We start from the raw sequence: 19976 nt of genomic DNA on the forward strand, positions 1-19976 counted from the left end.
GTTGGGCTTCTTTTCTTTTGCTCAGCGTCATTGTGAGTTTCATCCACCTGGCATGTAAGTAATTTGTTCATTTTCATTGTTTCATTATAACATTCTGTTGTGTGAACATACCTCAAAGTAGTCTGTTGATGCATTTGAGTCATTTCCAGCATGCGGCAGTCACAAATAGCACACTCTCAGGCTGTGTGCTGGATTCTGCTGGGCACACACCTAAAAGGGAACGGTTGTGTTGCAGCCAGACACCAGCTTTGTGGAGACCAGTGACTTACTAACACAACAGGAAGCTCCGAAACAAGGGTGGCCCAAGTATCTCTTAACCTCTGGGAGCTGGAGGTGTATCTTAGCACGGCTTTGCCTCCCTTCTTCCAGGGGAGACCAGCCCCACTGGCCCCACAGCATCTTGGCCCTGCGGCATCGCACTGCCTGGGCGGTCTCAGCCCTGCGGGGAGGGCTCCTTGACAACAGTGTCTCCCTCACCGTCATTGTTCCACCTTCCGACACAGCGCCCAGAACACAGGAATTCCTGATAAATATTGATTTAAAAAGTGAGATCGTACAATCCAGCCATCCATCTAATTCCTGATATTGAGAAATATTTGAAATTTTGACAACTCATGTATTTGTTATCTTTGCTTTCAGATATCAAATGGATCCACTATAAAAGTCTTTAAGAAGATAGCAAATTTCACTTCAGGTAACCCACATAATGTTAACCTTTTGTTCTCACTCAGTCTTAAAAAGTATCACCTTTGCCTCTCAAGAAAGGTGCGACTGCATTGTTGCCATGTAGTTCTCTGGAAGCAGAGAAAAGCCATTCGGGCCTGTTTCTAGTCCTGGGAATGAGCCCTGCAAGGAGGACAGGAAGCTGTAAAGAGTGGTTAGCCCAGACACCCAGCACCAAGGAAGTTGCTGCCTCTCACCGGCCCTCACCTCCGGCAGAGTCTGTGTCCTTGCCAACTCCTCAGTAGGCTGGGGCTGACAGGAGAGAGCCCCGCACGGTGGGGGAAGCCCGCGGATAATCATATAGCCCTGCAAGTGCTGAACAAACAAGGTAATCGGGTAGGCAGCCCAGACCTCCCAGCGACAGCATTTGCAACATTGCCACAAAGTGGAGAAAAGGCAAACTAAAGAGGGAGCTTTTGTGGGAAAGTCACTAGGCCACTCTCTAAACTCTCTTCTGCCTCCCTGATGGCTGAAAACACTGGGGCAGTGTCCTGAGAGAAATCCCTGGGCCCAGTTCCAGGTTCATTTCCAGAGAAATTAGAGCCCTGCCAAGACGAACAGGCCTCAGCCCTCAGCAAGGTTCCGGGCCTCACCGACAGGGCCCCTCTCTCACAGTTGGAGGCGGGGATTCCCGATTCCTGGATTCTGTACTAAAAGGGAGCCTGGTGGGTCCTACCACCTGGTCATAACAAACGGGCGTGTGGGGCTCCCGATGAAATAGACCGGCAGTTGGGTAGGTTGCAGGACACTGTTTGGGGATCCCCACAGCGTCCATCGTTACGTCGGGCTGGAGTGACAGAAGCCACCTTGCACAGGGTGGCTGTCATCCTGGCATAGGGGGACTTGTGCTTGTGTCATGAGGAGTGGAAGAGCTGTGTTGCAGGCTTCAAAGACTGAGCCTTCTGCACAGCTCGTTATTTGGGGATCTTGTGTTTGGTTGGATCTCTTCGTTGGACCTTCAGGCAGTCGGCGCCTCTGCTTCCCTCTGCCCGGCCCTGCTGAGAGCCCTTATTTTGATCACTCTGCTGCTAACCCTCAACACCCTCCTGCCCTCTGGCCTTTTTCCCCACCAGCTCTGTCAAACACCCAGCCCGAGGCGAACCCAGCAGCCAGCCTTTCCTGAGCCTGCTCCCACTGTTTCTCTAGGCATCTCGGCCGCCTTCTCCACAGTCCTACCCTCTCTCCTCAAAGCCTGACCCTTACAGTTCTCCTGACCATCAGCAGGTGACTTTACCCTGTAATTCATGAGAACCCGGAAATCAGAACTCCCTCAGCAACCAGCAGCAAACCCACCACCCGACGTGCATCGGCCCAGCTCTTCCTCCTGGTCTCCCCCACTCCCGGGGCTGCCCTTCCTCCCACCCAAGGCCCGCCTCTGCCTGCACTTTGTGCCCACCCTCTGTTCCCACCCTCCGGGCATTCATACACCACTAGTAATCTCCCCTGTCGCCTGCACTTTCCCTCCCTCAGCTACTGTATTTTTTCCCATGAGCATTTCAAGACGTTCTAGTCTCTCATCTTCAAAAAAAAAAAAAAAAAAAGTAAACCTCTCTCTTGCCTCCACTCGTCACTCCCTTTTCAGCCACGTTTCTTGCAGGATACCGTCTCTCCCTGCTACTCTCCCACTTGCTCAACAGGCCCCACCTCACTGCCCTTCTCACCGTACCACCTTTGCACCTGTTTCCCCTCCTCCATTTGCCTGGCTAACTATCCATTCATTTAGGTTCAGCTCCAACATCCTTTCCTCAGGGAAACCTCCCAGACTAGGTCAGTCCCTTGTTAGATACTTTCTTGGAATATAATTCTTCTTTACAATCTTTATCACAGTTGTAATTAAATAATTGTGTAATCAGTGGTATGATATTCTCTCATTGACTAGAATGTCAAGTCCATTAGGGCGAGAATGAGGTCTGTTTCCCTGTTGGATGCCCCGTAGCCTGTGGGACACAGTGGGTGCTCTGGGTGTATTTGATAATGATCGGTAGGGGGTATTTCCGCAAGTTTTCACACTTCCAGGGACAGGGAACTGCTTCCCACCCCAGTCCCTAGCCCAGTCTTCACACTGTTTTTAAGACCTTAAGACATAGCAGCAGGGGAAGTGCAGCTATGAAGAGCTCACGTCGCCTCTTCTTGGCACACACGGGGCATTTTATGAGAAGGCAGATTAGTCCGTGGTCTGTTTTTAATGGGCTGTTTTCTCTCCCCCGGTCTGGCACTCAGATGTGGAGTACTCCGACGACCACTGCCATTTGGTGAGTTCGGCTGTGCTCACAGCTGCATTGGACGCCTTCTGCAGCATGAACGGTCTCCCTGGGTAACACTTCTGCTCTGGCTTCCTTTAGATTTTACCAGATTCGGAAGCATTCCAAGATGTGCAAGGCAAGAGACATCGGGGGAAGCACAAGTTCAAAGTAAAAGAAATGTATCTGACAAAGCTGCTGTCAACCAAGGTGCGCCTCCTGTCCCGGGCGGCTTTTGTGGCTGCCCTGGGGGGTGCAATGTGTTCCACTTAATTTCCACTGAACTGCGAGAATGTTACAGATCCCTTGTACCCTCTAGGGAAGCAAAATGAAACTTTAAATTGTAAACATTTCCTACCCCCTTCTTCTTCTTCTTTGTAAACTGCAGAGATAACAGCACTTTTCAAATTTCTACTGTAACACTTCAGATCAGGGATTTAATATTGTTCCCCATTCCTTTAGCCACCACTTCACTATTTTTTAGGTTGACAGTGTAATTACTCCTTTTTTTGTTATTATGAATGAGCAATAAAACTCCCTCTTTGAATTGCAAATAAAATGAAGGGGGGGGAATCAGTGACTAGAAACCTCACTGATTTTTTTTTTTTTTTCATTTTAAAATTAAGAATTCCGTTCACAGCCCTGGCTGGTGTAGCTCAGTGGATTGAGCGCAGGTCTGCGAACCAGAGGATTGTGGTTCAATTCCCAGTCAGGGCACATGCCTGGGTTGCAAGCCAGTTCCCTGCAGGCCAGTTCCCAGCAGGGGACGCACTAGAGGCAACCATACATTGATTTTCTCTCCCCCTCTCCTTCCCCTCTAAAGATAAATAAATAAATAAATAAATATTAAAAAAAAAAAGAATTCTGTTCACATATAAAAGTGTTACTTGTGAGAGTCAGTGGAATACTAAATTGGGAGCAGATCTCACTTTACCTGGCTTTTAGTGGGATTAACAGAAGTCTGTGGTGATCCCCCCCCGCCCCCAGTCCACGAAATGACTAGCAGTATAAATGCTATTACCTGCACCTGCTGGTCTCCTGCTGACGGGCTTCTCCCAGGGGCAGCAGAATGCCTGCATGGCGTTTAGTTGATTTGTTCAGTGGGTAGAGGACAGACCGAGCCTCTTGATTTTCTCATCTGTGCCACAGAGCTCTGCCTATTTGGTTTTTAGAAAACACTCAGATGCTTTGGATAGTACACAGTGAAACACCATCATAGAAATATACGCAACAGGAAAAATCCTGGGAACAGAGCAACATCACTTCAGTGCTTCAGGCCGCACGTGATGAGTGCGAGCCAAACATCCGTGGCTTCTTGGTTTATGTATAAGCCCTGCCCTGGCATGTTCTTTGCTGAGTTTTCCAGGCTATATCGTTCCTCGTGACTACACAGAGTTTATCAGCGAGACGCTCTGAACCAAATCTGAACCCGGGCCTGCATTTTCAGGCCCACTGGCCCACGCTGAGTGCTGGCCTCGTCAGAAAATTGTATATGCTTTTTCTTCAGCTTGTTTTTCTCCATTCTGCACATTTTCTCTGAACTTGGATTTGAATTTCCATCATGTTTTCAAAACCAATACCCAATTTGTTTTAATCTCCCAAGTCTGACGTTCTGTGTCTTTCAGGTGGCAATTCATTCTGTGCTGGAAAAACTTTTTAGAAGCATTTGGAGTTTACCCAACAGCAGGGCCCCATTTGCCATAAAGTACTTTTTTGACTTTTTGGATGCCCAGGCCGAAAACAAAAAAATCACAGATCCTGATGTCGTACACATTTGGAAAACGAACAGGTGAGAACAAACCTTAGGTGAGTACTGACTGTGTCCGAGCCCCGGGGACAGACTCTTAACTACGAGGAGGAGGACACAGCGGTTACAGAGTCTTCATTTATCCCCATGTCGGGGCCTTATGGTTCGTAAGCTACCCTGTCAAAGTGGTTTCTTGCTGTTACTATTTTAAACAATAAACAAAACTACTCTTATGCAGAGCTTCCTATTCCTTAAGTTAAAATAAAGTGTTATATTTAATGCATGAAAAAGACTTTCTTTAGAATGTTAAAACAAGTTTAGCTTGACCAGAAAAGATGAGAAATTAACTATATTTTGTGGTTTTATCATACAGTTTTCTATTAGAGAATAGTTTTCTATTAGATATGTCCTTCAGAGAATTAATCATTTTGCAATTTCCAAGCTTTCTATATTCAGTCCGATTCTCTATAGAAATTTCTGCTTTTATTTGGTCAAATGCCATACTCAGATTCCATGAGAATGAGCCAAAGGATTGTGCTTTACTTAGTTTTTTAACATTTTACCTTAAGCTAAGGCAAGGCAAGGCATCCAAATTTATTCTAAATTTCTCCTCAGGAGGGAAACATAGCTCATTACCTCTATTTGAAATGTTCTTTGTACGTGAGCAGAATAGGACTCAGAGTTACGCTGTAATTACTAGAACTCCTCAGTGCAAGCTCAAGCCCTCCCGAGCATTAAGGTTAGCCAGACCATTTAAAATAAGGATTAAAAGCTGAAATTCCAGGGGTCTGGGTCTGACCATCTCCCGTTTAATCCTAGTCTGTCCCAGCCCCACCAGGGCTCTCCCCCCTCCTGTGCTCCGGGCCCTGCAGCTCCCGCACCGAGACCGTGGCATCTGAGCAGGCACAGTCTGCTCAGCGGGGCTATTGAGAGGCCTGGTGGCCATCTGACGGGGGTAGTAGCTAGGTCAGAGTGGCAAAGTAGATTATGAAAGGACTTGGACTGTTCTGCAAGTTCATATTCAAATATTTATTTGAATACCTACTATGTGCCAACTACTACTAGATGCTGCAGATGTAGAAATGAGCTAAACAGACAAAAATCCATGTTCTCACAGAGATTGCGCTTTAATAGGTGGAAACAGACAATAAATCAAATAAGTAAACCGTAGTAGATTAGAAGGTGATCGGTGCAGTGGACAAAGTGGGAAAAGAGGACAGAGAGGGACAGGACCAGGTGGTCAGAAGCCCCACGGAGATGACATGTGAGCCAGGTATTTAAAGAAGTGAAGCCATAAACCATGGAACTGTCTGGGGCAAGGCAGTTTCAGCAACTGAAGCAACAAAAGCAGAAGTCCTGAGGCGCATGTGTGCCTGGAACACACGGAGAACAGCAAGGGGGCCGGTGGGATTAGGACTCCGGCAAAGAGCAGAAGGTGAGGGCCCAGGCCTGATCGGGAAGGGTTTTATTGGCAGGAAAACGGAGAGCCCAGTTCTGAGCAGAGGGACAGGATCTAATTGTATGTCGAGAGGGTTGCTAGTAGTTGTGAGAGACTGAGCTGGCAGAAGCTGGGACAAGATGGTGGCTTAGGCCAGGGTCTAACACTTGGAGTGAGAAGAGGTTACATTCTCAAGATTGGCTGAGCTGTTCTCATTGGTAATCATCATCTAATATAACCTAGGACTCTCTGGAGAAAATTTGTGTCTCGTCAGTGGCCACCTTCAGATTTCTCCTGCCCTCCCTCCCAGTGCTCCGCCAGTTTAACCCTTCCTTGTTCTGCACGATGCTGCCATCTGTTGCTTGGTATGGCTGGCAAAGCAGACCTGCACACTTCAGTAATGAGGGCAGACGCACGCTTTACAAACTGATGAACACAGCATCCGTGTCCCAGGAATGGCCATATCTGAAAAGACATTTCTGTCTCTCGGAACAGCCTTCCTCTTCGCTTCTGGGTAAACATCCTGAAGAACCCACAGTTTGTCTTCGACATTAAGAAGACGCCGCACATCGATGGCTGTTTATCAGTGATCGCCCAGGCGTTCATGGACGCGTTTTCTCTCACGGAGCAGCAGCTGGGGAAGGTAAGGCCAGCTCCAGTTTTCTTGTATGAGTCCGAAGCACTCTTTCTTGTAAATATTCAAATAATAAACAATTGGTCAGGATTACACCAGCTAAAAAGAAATAGTCAATTACGTCACTGAAAATTTGTTTTTCTTTAAAATCTGTCTTATTTCTATTTTAATCTAGTTTTTTAAGGGAAAATCAAAATAGTTGATTATTATACTCACCCTATTGCAGAACTCTTTACCATAAAATAGAAAACATTCTGCAGACACTAATAAACTATAAATTCAAAGTATAAAACTACTAAAGTTGGCCTAAATTAATTCCATCTGAATATCCCCCCCTCAAAATTTACTTAAATATAACAAATTGTTTTGCGGAAGAAAGTCTCACCTAAGATTTCAGCCACTACCAGTTTGTCAGTTTATAATCAAAACATCAATATTGTTTTTACTGTGGTTTTTCTTTGCTGAGCAAAAGCCTAAGAAAGCAAAGAAAGACGAAAATGCATAGCAAACTTTGAGAGGGATGTTTTGGTCCCGTTTGGGCACTCCACAATCTACTAAACTGCGCAGTCTGTAGCCAATGGACTTCAGAAAGTCTGTCGAAGCCAAGCGGTGTCTTTCAGGCAGAAGGGTTTTGGGGGTGCCTGCAGCGTAGTGAGATCGATTAAGACCAGATTGACTCCTGGTCTTGATCTAGACTCGCCATCACCCCATTTCTTCAAGACAAGCCCGTTTTTCACTTTTGTCTTTCTAAAGTTGCCTAGTCTCTCAGAGTAGAGTCTTGACTCCTCCTCTTTCCTCCCTCATGAAGGAAGAGGTTCCTTCCGCCAGCCTCTGCCCCCGTTGGTTACTGCTCACTTCGGTCTCGAAAACGTCTGTCCCTTCCTTCTCATCCCTCTGTCCTCTCCTTTCCTCCCCTCTCCACTGGGTTGACTGCCACCTGACCGGTGGCCTTGCCCCTTCTGTCCATCTCGACTCCCCAACGTTCCCTCTTCAGTGTCTCATGTTCTCTCTCCAAAACACAAATCAAATCTTGTCAGTCTCCTGCTTAAAACATTGTACATACCTCCCATTACCCACCACAGCCCTTTCTGAGTGCGCGTCAAGTCTCTTTTCTGGCCTCATCATTTTTTTGCAACCCCACACCCCTTCTGTACTACCGCTTTTACTTTTACTTTTCCCAGTCTACCATGAACTTGTATCATCTCCCTTTGCTCATCTCTTTCCTCTCTCATGACACACCTGAGTAAAATCATACTTATTCATTCACCCACAAACATGTCACTCATCCAACATGGCTTCTTAATGTGTACCAGCAACTGTGGGAGACTCAGATCGGCCTCAGCATCCCTACTCGGTGACCTTCGCCCTGAGGTAGTCCCCACAGACTTTCTTCATTTGACCAATAAAGTTCTTTCTAGCAGGTAACACATTGAAAGCCACTTAAATGTTTTATTTACTCAGAGTAAAAGTTGGCTTGGTTTACGGGTTACTATGTTCTCGGTATATTTCAATTAATGCTCACAAGAACCACATAAGGTAGTTAATATCACCCTCATGTTATAGATGAGAAAATTGATGTTCTAAGAGGTTACAAATCTTGCCTAAGACCAGAAAAAGCTACTACAATCCCTGATTCCCCCAATTCTACAGTCCCTTCCGTTACTCTTCACCCTGCCTCTAATTACAGGTCTCCAAGTAAGCACCGTGTGTTTGTCTCCTCGACCACAGAGCATAAGCTTCTAAAGAGCAGGTCCCATTATCCCTCATCCTTTTACCCCCATTGCCTGCCCCCAAAAATCTTTAATGAGTGATTGTATGATTTGTGGGTTCTACTTAAACTTCACAAGTGAAAAAGAATCTCAGTATAGGGATGATTCACGCATCAAGCCAATGATACAGCCATTCAAGCCATCGATACATTTTCAAACGTATTGGGATGTTAGCCCTTATTACTGACTTATGTCCCTTGAGAAGAATTTTCTTTTTTAACTTTTGTGAAAAATCATGACTTAAACTAAAATCACTTACTTTCTAATTATATCAGTGTAATAATTGCATGAAGACATTCAGGGAACTTTTGCAAAATCAGCACCAGATCCACCTATGGAACTGACCAGGCGCTTCCCTGAGGGCAGTGGGAGAGCTTTACAATCTGTTAAACAGGACAGGCCACGGCCAGCCACTCACCACTTCCACGGTTATAAGAAGGGTTCACTCAGACCTACGGTCACATCTTTTAGAAATGCCAGAATTCGAGGGTGGGTGAGGATGAGAGCAAATGTTTTAATTCAGGCTTTTTACAGCTATTAGTAATGAAGTATGATTGAAATAAGCTCCATTGTTACCGTAACTCAGATCATGCAAAATAATAATTTTAGTTCTTTTATGAGAGGAAGGCAGAATGTATTAGCATTTAATCTGCCTGAAAATAACAGTGACTCACCAGAAGTATCTGGGTGGCAGTCAGTCACCCAGTGCACATTTTTGAAGGCCTGCTGCCTGCAGAAGCCTCGTGCAGGAGGCGGTGGGGGGGGAGGGGCTCGGCTACATCGGTGGTGTGCCGAATTCCCTGGTCCCTTCACCCCTTCGGTGGTGGTTGCTTTCTTCTTCCTCTTTCTCTTTCCCTCTCTCCTTTTTTATAGGAAGCACCAACTAATAAACTTCTCTATGCCAAGGATATCCCAACCTACAAAGAGGAAGTGAAATCTTATTACAAAGCAATCAGGGATTTGCCTCCATTGTCATCTTCAGAAATGGAAGAATTCTTAACTCAGGAATCTAAGGTATGGTTGGAAAGTAGAAATAAAATCTTCAGTTCCTTTTTTTTTTTTTAAAGAAGTTGTTTCAGAATCTCTCAACAAGACTTTCTTTTTTTTTTTTTTTTTAAGAAACATGAAAATGAATTTAATGAAGAAGTGGCCTTGACAGAAATCTACAAATACATCGTAAAATATTTTGATGAGGTAAGATTTTTACATGACCCTTAAAAAAGTGGGTATGACTCAGTTACCAGGACTGGCTGAAAGCATTCTGTAGGTCTCAGGACAACTCTGGCACCGCAGACGGCCGGAAGAGGGAGGCCAGCGTGCCTGCTGGGGGATCCTGGCACCAGCCAGACCCTGCAGTTGGCTGCCGCCCCTTTGTAGTTTCATGTTGCCCACTTTCGGACCAGCCTGAATTTACATTTGAGTTAGTGGGGCTACAGCTACACTGACACAAGCTAACTTTGATGAGTAGTCGTGGTCCTACTAAGCGGGGCCAGCTTATGCTTGATGGTAATCTGCTGAAATGAAAGCTAAGCTTGTTAAATCGCCTAGATTCTGTATTCAATAGTTATGTGAAAGAATGACATTTTTCTAATTTAAGCAAGTATTTCAATAAACCATTCTCCTTAATGATTAAATCTTCTTAATCTGGATTTTTTTCTTTGGGAATTCACACAGACAGTCATCAGATGCCTTAACATATTTGTTTCCAAATATATGTTAATTCCCCCTTCCCTGATTCCCCCCACTCAGTCATGCTGGGACAGGCTATCCATGTCAATGGTGAGAATAGCTCACCAATTCCATTTGCTACTTGAAGATCAAGTGAAGAGCTAAGGTAGGGTAGAGGCAATGAGTTCCTTAAACATGATAAGCATCCCTCTTTCCAGGGGTCAGGGGTTAGAAGGGAAGCACTGGGGAAGGGAGGGGAGGGGAGGGAGAGGGAGAGGAGGGACTAGACTGCCCAGGATGGGAGGGGAGGGGTGGGAAGGGAAATAGTCGTCTCTGACCAGGATGCCCCTGTGCCTGCTGCATTGAAGAAGACACACTTGCCTGCATGCTGGCTGCCCAAAAATGCTTGCTGTGCTTGGAATGGCTGTGACATAATGCACAAAACAGGGCCTTGGAGGTGTGGCCCCATATTTGTAAGCAAACAGTTGGTATTTCTTGCAAGCTTCTATTTGAAGCCAAAGTGTTGATCCTGTGATAATGACTTAACAAAACAACTTGCAAAATGAGTATGTAAATGATCAAAGAAAATGATGACATCTGCTTCAGTTTACCACTCACAGCATCAGGAATGCAAAAAAAAAAAAAAAAAAAGAATTGTAATGCTAAAACCACAGTATCTAAAATAACTGTTCTAATTGTCAACAGATTCTAAATAAACTAGAAAGAGAACGAGGGCTGGAAGAAGCTCAGAAACAACTCTTGCATGTAAGAGTCTTATTTGACGAAAAGAAGAAATGCAAGTGGATGTGAGCACTCTGGGGCCTGGCTTAATCTGGCAAAGTTCTTCAGACGACTTGAGAGCAAAATGGCTGCTCGAGCTACTCTGCACCGTTAATTTTTAAAGTTTGCACATAGGTTCCACTTTGAGCACTGTCTGTAAGAGACCAAGGCACATGCACAGCTTACTACTGTGCCTGTGTGTATAGTGTGGGAACCCTTTTGTAAATAGAGTTGAAGTGGTTGTTGCAGACAGCCTCCTTGTTTACAGAGAATACAGGGCCAGTAAGCAAGTGTCGGTATTGTAACTACAGTCTCCACTTAAGCACAATGATGTAAGTGGTTTTGTTTGAAAACTACAGCTAGGTAGCACTTGTGACTACACCGCACCTCTGCAGAAAAGGGACGCTGCCAGTGACGAAACAAAATGTGAAGCGAGTCATTTGGAAACAAGGCGGAGGTGTTAGGGCAACCTTGAGGATTTGCAGCAGCAAAACGTTCCATAGTAGTTCTTGGAAAAGTCGACAGCAGAATTTGGTAGTGTGTACACTTAGCATTTGTGAGTGTGTGTATGTGTTTTTAAACCAAAAACTAACAGTGTTGCAACATTGTTGAAAGGGCTCGTGTTTTTCAGTGGTCGCCAACTGCACTCCATCACTCACCTCCATTTCACTAGCGGGCTCTAAAGCAAGGAGAGTGAGTAGGCTTTATTTAAATGCACAATGTTTGATCCAGACACTTTGTCTTAGGGTTATGTTCCTTCCTTTCACTTTACTTTTTCAAACTGATTGCATTTGATAATGGACATGATGGGTGTTAAAAAAAATCTTGAGTTCATTTCTGTCTAAAAACTTTGATCAGACTTGTGGAGCAGTAACTCACTCCCCTAATCCTACATTTCTATCCTGGAGTCTTCTTGCTTTAGAGTTCTGGTGAATCAATCCTGTGGTTATAAATACTTGTGTGTGATTAAAAAAAAGATACATTTTACATTTCATGAAATTGCTGTTCACACTGGAGTATTATATATGAATATATATATTTGAGGCCCAAGGCCTGAAAAATATTAGTATAAAACTTGGTATCTTAGTCTTACTCTGTACTTTTTGAAAGTATTCCTCACAAGGAAAATTAAAAATACTCATCTTATTCATGCCTTTTTTTTTAAAAGAATTTCTTATACAGTAGTCTTTTTATTGCTGGTTTTTTTATTCCTGAAATTTTGCTGCTCATGACCAATTTTAATACCACTGTGGTTTCCTTCTAGTCAATCAGAAGTCAAAAGCATACTTAGCAACTGTCAAACTTTCCTTGTGGCACCTTTTGTTCTTGGTGCTCCCAATCCCAGTTTGAGGAAAGTCATTTTTTTCAAGTAGCAAATAAAACATTGATCACACGTTCCTTAAAATAACTTACCAACACTGTACGGGATATCAGGATTTAAACGTGAATTTGTCTTGGATAAATGCAATTTCTTTTGCTCCTCGGTATCTGGTAAGAAGTGAGAGGTGACACCTCAACCAACCGAACAGAGAAAAAAAGCAGTTATGCCCTTACAGGTACCTTCCCGATCCCATCGCTTTCGACCAATGGACACACCTCAAAAATACTACCAAATAGGTGACTTACGAGTAAGTGTTAGGGTGAGAGGTCTGGCCCCCACCCAAGGCTGCTGCAGTCTTGATGTGAAGGTGTGCAGAAGAGAACAAACCGTAGGAGAGTTGAGAGCCAACGGTAGGAGAGTTGCCCAAAAGACTTCCCCTTCTTTAGGGTACAGAAATGTTAGGAAAACTTGAAGGAAGAGCTACAGCTTTCTCTGAGTATTTTGTAAAAGCTCCATGAGGGTGTCCCCGTCCAGCTCTGTGGCACATGAGTCCTGTGTGGAGACTTACCTCCTCTTCCAGGGACTGTGCTGCTGGGAACTTTGGGCAAGTCACTTACCTCTTTGTGCCTCAATTTCTGTGTAATATTTCTTTTTAGCCTACCTCACTGAGGTGGTGTGAAGAATCACTAATATATGTAGCGTGTTTGTCAATCCTCCAGTGAAAAGCACTATCTAGATCACATTTTGGATCCCATTAGTCAAACGCAGTAAATGGCCAAATTCGATGTGTGCCGAAGACAATCAGTCACTGGGTCCATATTAAATAGCAACCAGAGAAACAAATGGCAAACAATTTAGAGTTTCAAGTTTCTTTGCATATTTTTTGGTGCAAAACCATTTATAAACTTTTTTTTCCCTAACACTAGTGTCTACAGCAGCATTTAAAAATTCTGTTAACTTTTCTGTATTAGAGATTTAAAGTCTATTTCTTATTGTATACCTGATTGAAGCTGTTCTTGGAGATGAATGTTTTAAATGTCTATATCCAAAAAATAAACATTTTGATGTAAATATGGACTATTCTTGCCTTTTTTTCCTTCCAATTTTCTACTTAATAGGTTTGTTGTTTTTTGTTTTGTTTTTAGTTCAAAATGGGTCCAGAGAACCTGACGTGTTTTTCAGGTGTGCACTCTGTGTGAGTGAGCAGCTTCACTATGCAGGGAGTGAAGTCAGTGTCCCCTAAATGACGCCGAGGGCTGCTCAGCTGCACTGCTGGCCCCACTGTCACCTCAGACTCTTGACGGGGAAGACTCCCGGACAATGGACACTTCAGTTGGTTCGGCAACTCCAGCTTTGCCTTGTGGACGTGAAGTTATTCCAGCAGAACTCCTTTAAAAGATGATGTTACACAAAAAAGCAAATGATAACATACTCAGGGATGCACAGAAACAAGGCATTGATAGGAATTTGGGTAGAGGCACAGCAGTGGGAGGCAAAGAGTTAAGTACCAACAATACTTCTAAAGGGCCCCCACTGGGTTCAAGTTTTACAGCAGTGACCTTTTGTCTTATAAAGCCACAGGATTTAATTATTTGTACTTTGTTATTTTCTGTTAGGTCTAATTTAAAAGTCAAAATCAGTGAGATCTTCTACATTGCTAAATATAGCCTGTATGGTTGAAAAATCAGACACAAGACCATATATCTAGATAAAAAATATTTATTAAGCTCTTTAATAAATTATGTGCACAGAGATTTTAGATATCTTTAAGTTGTATTTTTATGCTGATCTTTAAACTGTCATCTTTTTTTCAAGAACTAGAGGTTTATAACTCTCACACAGTAAACTGGAAAATGTTTACTGACCCCATTATTGCCAAGCATCTCAAAGAAGAGGAAGAAGGACTTCGTTTGACACGGGCGTATTTCAGGCAAGACAACAGCAAAATTCAAGCAAGTAAAAGTAATAAAATAATTTTAAAATTTGATTCCCTAAGTAAATATATTCCTTTTATTTTTTGACATTCTCAAAGGGCTGTCCATAAATACTCTAAACGTCTCTGAATCTGTGTTCATGCTTCACTTGTTGTTAGTGTGATTCTAACACAATACAGCACACAGCTGTCAGTCACCTTTTCTTGAGATAAACTCGAGGGTTTTGGCCAACAGTAATAAAGTATCTAAATTGCCACATGGGTTAAAACTTCAAGCTTTATTGAGTCACTGATTCATTCCTTTTGATCTTTTTCTGAAACACATCATTCCCCAGGTGGCCCGAGTTCCTCTAGTTGTTTTCTTTGTGTTGTTTCTAGTTCTTCTAGTCTTTTCCGAAGTAGAGACAGTTCCCTTTGATGCTGTTCCTCCTTAAAAGCACAGAAAAAGAGGTAAAAAAAAAAAAAAAAACCACAGAAAAGGCTCAGAGAAAGAGACTTAGAAAAACTGGAAAAATAACTTGGGCAGCAGCCTGGGTCCTCTGTCACTGGGCGGTCCGAGAGCACGGCCGCACCGCCGCTCCGCCTGCCGCCGTCCTGCCTCCCGCTCCCGCCTCGAGCAAACCACAGGTCTGTCCTTCTCGCGGAGTAAGATTCACCAGGAAGGGAATTAGAAACCAATCATGCAGGGCCTATAGGTACACTTACATGACAACTTTCCAGCAAGACTGGAGTTTAATAGTTTATTATAAAGAAAACACTTGGTCTGAGATTCAGTGCAGTGACTAAAGTCTTACAGCATTATAAAATGTAATTACTTATTAATAGTTCATCTTCTGAAAATCATCCAACCAATCTGATTCCTTCAATATCTCAAGGACTTCATACTGTAGAGAATTAGCCCAGGTTTTAGAATCAGACAGATACAGGTTGAAACTCAACCCTGTCAATTATCAGTTATGAACTTAGGGAAGTCACTTCCCCTCTCTGATTCAGTTTTATAATCTGTAAATTTGAAATAATAGTACCTTTCCTCAAAGCATTTTTCATTAGGATTAAATACTGTATGAAAATGCACAGTGCAGTGCACTAGTCAATGTGTGGTAGTAGTATTGTATGAATGAGCTACAAACTTTAGAAATATTCAAAACATTCATCAATCTAGTTCCGTTTTAATTGCTTAATAGAGCACCATCACTAGAAAATAGAATAGATTCATATCGATTTTGCTTCTCAGCAAATTTCTCTAGTAAAGAAAATTTTGAGTTTTTTCCTGCATTAACAGGTACAAACTTAGAGAAACATTGGCCTAACTTCTGCCCTAAAATAAATGCTCATACCTGCATATGAGGAGGAAAGGCCAGTTCCATGCCTGGGACCACGGCTGATGACTGAAAGCTGGCAGGATTGGCCGATGCTGTGGGAGGTATGTTAGGGACCAAAATTAAACTTCGAAATTCATTATGTCTTCTCTGTATATCCTTTAGTCTTTTTCGAAGCCTTGTATATTCTTCAAATGGAACATTTTGTCTTGAAAAGAAACAAAAAGTGTTTCTGTTCTTTAATACAATTATACTCTATTGAAGAACAATGGGATTCACAAAAGTTTGAAGAGGAAGAGGATCACTAAATTATAAGGTTTATCGGTATATAATATATATAAAATTATGTTAATCAAGAAATAAAAACATATGAAATGGCATCTTAATTATATGTATTCTTGTTACCATTGTACTGCAGGCTATCAGCTCATTTTGAGCTTTTATTTGCCAATTAATCAAAAATCTCTTGATACTTATATTTTCATTTCTACTCCACTCCCCCAGCCCATGAACCCTGAAACTTGAAAGGAGACAACTGAGCCCTAAGGGCACCTAATTTACAGAAGGGATGGAGCACATACAGAAAAACATCGAGTTGAATCTTATTAAATTGACTTTTTTTAGGTAAACTATGGTCAAATGTAGGGAATTTCCTGTTGTTCAATGTACTTTTTAAAAAATGTAGCTTAATGACAAAAGCAAAGTCCCAACGACAGGGAAAACAGGCCGTGGGTAAAAGAGCGAACTTCTCAGGCCTTCACGGGCCTCCTTTTGGACACGAACTTCCTGAGCACTGACCACACCGGAAACCACACAGTTCTCCAACCTCTCCCAGTGCTAGATGATCTGTGCCATAGCTCCCAATCGCGGATTGATAGTATTTCAAAATTAATGATCATGAAAGAGGGAGTAAGTAGAATTTTAGAATGAATTTGGTGGCATCTTACTTTGGAGCAGTATTATTATAAAGTTGGCATTAATTCCACAGTCTAGAAACCTCTTGGTTGTTATAAAATAACAACTACTTACATTTTGGTGATTATACTCAAGAAGGCCAGAACACATTTCAAAACATCACTGCTTGATATGATAGGCAGTTTCCATTTCAGAAAAATTTGATGCAGTCTAAATATTGAAGGGCTACCACTAATTAGCTGAATTTGCAAAGTTTTTATTATTGACTTGAATCAAATGTGTCATCGATGCCACTGCCACTAACTTAATATGGGAAATCTCTGCTCAAAAATGGTGACAAAGATTACTAGCTGTGCTTTGATGTCAATAAAAACCTACAAGTCACAGCCCTCTGATGTTTTTCCACACTGAAAACTAATCTTTGATTCAAAGTGGCAGCCACCATTCTAGAACTTACTATGCAATCGCTGCAATTGCCCTGTGACAGCAACGAGAACTCACATGGCCCCTGGTTACCAAAGCCAGGGATGGCCCTTCCCATCAGCCCCACCCTAACACCAACACTGGCCCGGGTTGGCAGCCCTTGGGTTTGAAGGAGCATTCAGTGTGTGTGTGTGTGGGGGGGGGGGGAGTGAATTAGGAGTATAATGAATAGTTTGGGAATTCTTTTTTTTTTTTTAAATATTTATTTTTATTTATTTATCTTTAGAGGGGAAGGGAAGGAGAGAGGGAGAGAAACATCAATGTACGGTTGCCTTTCGTGCATCCCCTGCTGGGAACTGGCCTGCAGGGAACCGGCCTGCAACCCCGGCATGTGCCCTGACTGGGAATCGAACCGTGATTGTCTAGTTCGCAGGCCTGCGCTCAATCCACTGAGCTACACCAGCCAGGGCTGAATAGTTTGGGAATTCTTTTAAATGTATATTTTAAAAGAAAACAAAGTGCACAATGCCCAGAAACAAAGTTCTAGGATACTAAATAACCACACGGGGAGATATATGCATACAAACACATTACCTATTTAACACTTGATTTTCTGTTTCCAATTCTTCTTTCTTTGCCTCCAAGACTTCTATTTTCTCCTGCAGTCTCTTCAATTTGTTTTCATGAAGAGATTTTCTCTAGAAAAAACAATATGAGCAAGTATATGAATAGTTTCCTTCCTATTTGAATAAAACTACATTATATAATGGTGAATATTTTACTCACCAAAATAATTTTATTTAGAGATGAGTATTTCCAGTCACAACTAGGAACCAAGATTAGTAGATACGATTCTTACTGAAAATTGCAAAGGTAATAAGCCACAGATCTACCTCATACCCTCAACGTGACAAACAGAACTGTTGCGAATGCTGAACAAGAAAACTGGTATCAATGACTACATTGCTGCAAGTAACAAAACCTAAAAAGGAAAGGAGTCAAATTTTATGTATGAGTTTGCCCGCTACCTGATAAGTAATCATGAGCTCTTCATTTTCACATAAGACATCATGTGTTTTCAAAAAACGCTAAAACAAAACTTAAAGTTAAAAGCATGTTTGCAATTGATAAACTGCTACCAAAGCAGTAAATTAAAGGATCGAAAGCTAAGAGAAATTATGGGCGCATTTCCATTGAAAAGTGTGATTTTCTGAATACTTAAAAAATTAAAAAGTAAACTTTACAAAGGGAAAAATTTTAATATGGAAAATCCATATATAATGCAAAAGCAGTGTATAAAAATAATATTATTTTTCAGTTCTATAAACAAGTTGTTTTTTACAGGAAAACACCTATTATGCTACCTATCCTTTAGTAGCTGCAGGCAGACCTTTTAGGTATTTGTTTTCTTACCTTTTTTTGTTGTTGCAGTGTAACAAACAGGCTGACAGAAAAATGCACACAACATAGATGTAAGGCAAACGTAAAACCACAAAGCAAATGCTGGGGTCATGACCTCACAGATCAACAGAACTGCTAAACCTGAAGTGCCCCTCCCTTCTCTTTTCAATCTCTGTCCCCTCTGTCCTCTGAAAAGGTTGCCTACTACTTCCCTTCCAAAGCTATAGTATAATTTTGCCTATTTTTGAACTTCATATGAATGGAATCAGTTTACATTCTCATACAAATGGCTTTTTTCTTTCAATCAATATTGTGAGAATTATTCACGCTACTGCTTATTGGTATAGTTCATTCATTGCTGCATATTGTGTTCTACTAGTGAATATTATGTAGTTTATTATTTTACCCACTCCACCATTCAGGGTCACCTTGTTTGTTTCCAGTTGGAAACTAACACTGCTACCGGCTCCCTCCCATGCTTCCCACCCCCAGCACCCCAGTTTGTGACTTCACCCGTCCTCCGGCAAGGGAATTGCTCTTCTGTCCTTAACCACAAGTATATATTTATACACTTATGGGTAATTTAGGACTTTGCCTATCCATCCACCCACCCACCCATGTGAAAGAAAGGCAGTCACTCCCTTTTGCATCTGGGTTTTTTGCTGTTGTCTAACACTTTATCTGTATGACTACACAAGGTACTTACTGTCTTGTCACAGTGCTTTCCCATTGTTATGCAATCGTCCACTTCACAGATATGCAGCATTTTATACAGTCTCCTACTTAGGGAAATTTGAATGTTTCCATTTTGAGACTATTATGAATTAAGTTTCTACGAACGTTCCTGAACATGTTTTTGGTGGATATATGTCCTCATTTCTCTGAAGCATATACTGAGGAGTGAGTCAGAGTAAGCATGTTTTAGCTTCTGTAAATATGGCCAGTTTTCTTACGTGGTTCTACTAATTACGGGAGAGTTCCTACTGTTCTACATCCTTGTCGACACTTGGTATGGTCAGTCTTTAAATTTCAGCTGTTCTCGTGGAGTAGAAGAGTACGTCAGTGCAGTTTCAATTTGAGTTTTCTTGCTGTCTAATCAGGGTGTTTATGCACAGTGGCCATGTAGATACACCTTTTTTGAGGAAGGGCTCTCCAAGTCTTTTGCCCTTTAAAAATTTTTTAGTAGTCTGTTTACTGATTTGCTGGAGTTCTTTCTGTATTCAGAATAAGAATCCTTTGTCAGATACACAGAGTGGGGCAAACGTAGGTTTACAAACGGTTGTGAGTATGCACAACTGTACATATTGTGCTATTTATTATTGTACTATTCTCCATACAACAACTTCAAACCTACTTTTGCCCCACCCTGTATGTAGTGCAGATTGACATCCTCAAAGTCTGTGATAGTATTTTTTTTTCTTTCAAGGATGTCATTTTACTTTTAAAAAAGTCTTTAATTTTAATAAAATCCAAATTATCATCCATATCTTTGATGGTTAGTGCTTTTTATGTCCCGTTTTAAGAAATGTTTATTTATGCCAAGACCTTAAGATTTCCTCCACAAGTTTTCTTCTAGCAGCTTAATATTTTTAACTTTTCACATTTGGATCTGTGGTTCATTTTTAATCTAGTAAGGTTGGTTAAGGATAACCAACTGACTCAGCA

The 19976-nt window shown here is 42.2% G+C and overlaps 2 protein-coding genes across 7 annotated transcripts in view; one reads left to right on the plus strand and one right to left on the minus strand.

Moving 5' to 3' along the window:
- PLXNC1 (plexin C1) overlaps positions 1 to 13374 on the plus strand; it is a 150353-nt gene extending 136979 nt beyond the window's left edge. Inside the window, exons 24-31 of the mRNA XM_037141912.2 lie at positions 640 to 694; positions 2944 to 2975; positions 3066 to 3173; positions 4589 to 4752; positions 6644 to 6791; positions 9425 to 9565; positions 9671 to 9745; positions 10925 to 13374. Coding sequence (XP_036997807.2) covers positions 640 to 694; positions 2944 to 2975; positions 3066 to 3173; positions 4589 to 4752; positions 6644 to 6791; positions 9425 to 9565; positions 9671 to 9745; positions 10925 to 11029 — 828 coding nt within the window. The 3' untranslated portion in view covers positions 11030 to 13374. The remainder of the gene's footprint in view (positions 1 to 639; positions 695 to 2943; positions 2976 to 3065; positions 3174 to 4588; positions 4753 to 6643; positions 6792 to 9424; positions 9566 to 9670; positions 9746 to 10924) is intronic.
- Positions 13375 to 14023: 649 nt separating this feature from the next.
- CEP83 (centrosomal protein 83) overlaps positions 14024 to 19976 on the minus strand; it is a 142706-nt gene continuing 136753 nt past the window's right edge. For 5 of the 6 annotated variants that reach the window (XM_053662186.1, XM_053662199.1, XM_053662185.1 and 2 more), the window contains 3 exons: positions 17505 to 17608; positions 15591 to 15780; positions 14024 to 14682 (listed from right to left, as the gene is read on the minus strand). In XM_053662186.1, coding sequence (XP_053518161.1) covers positions 14578 to 14682; positions 15591 to 15780; positions 17505 to 17608 — 399 coding nt within the window. In that variant the 3' untranslated portion in view covers positions 14024 to 14577. The remainder of the gene's footprint in view (positions 14683 to 15590; positions 15781 to 17504; positions 17609 to 19976) is intronic. The other variant, XM_053662194.1, reaches the window with a different exon arrangement.

Source organism: Artibeus jamaicensis, unplaced genomic scaffold, assembly GCF_021234435.1.
Source record: "Artibeus jamaicensis isolate MK-2021 breed Jamaican fruit bat unplaced genomic scaffold, CSHL_Jam_final contig_1028, whole genome shotgun sequence".
Classification (NCBI taxonomy): Eukaryota; Metazoa; Chordata; class Mammalia; order Chiroptera; family Phyllostomidae; genus Artibeus; species Artibeus jamaicensis.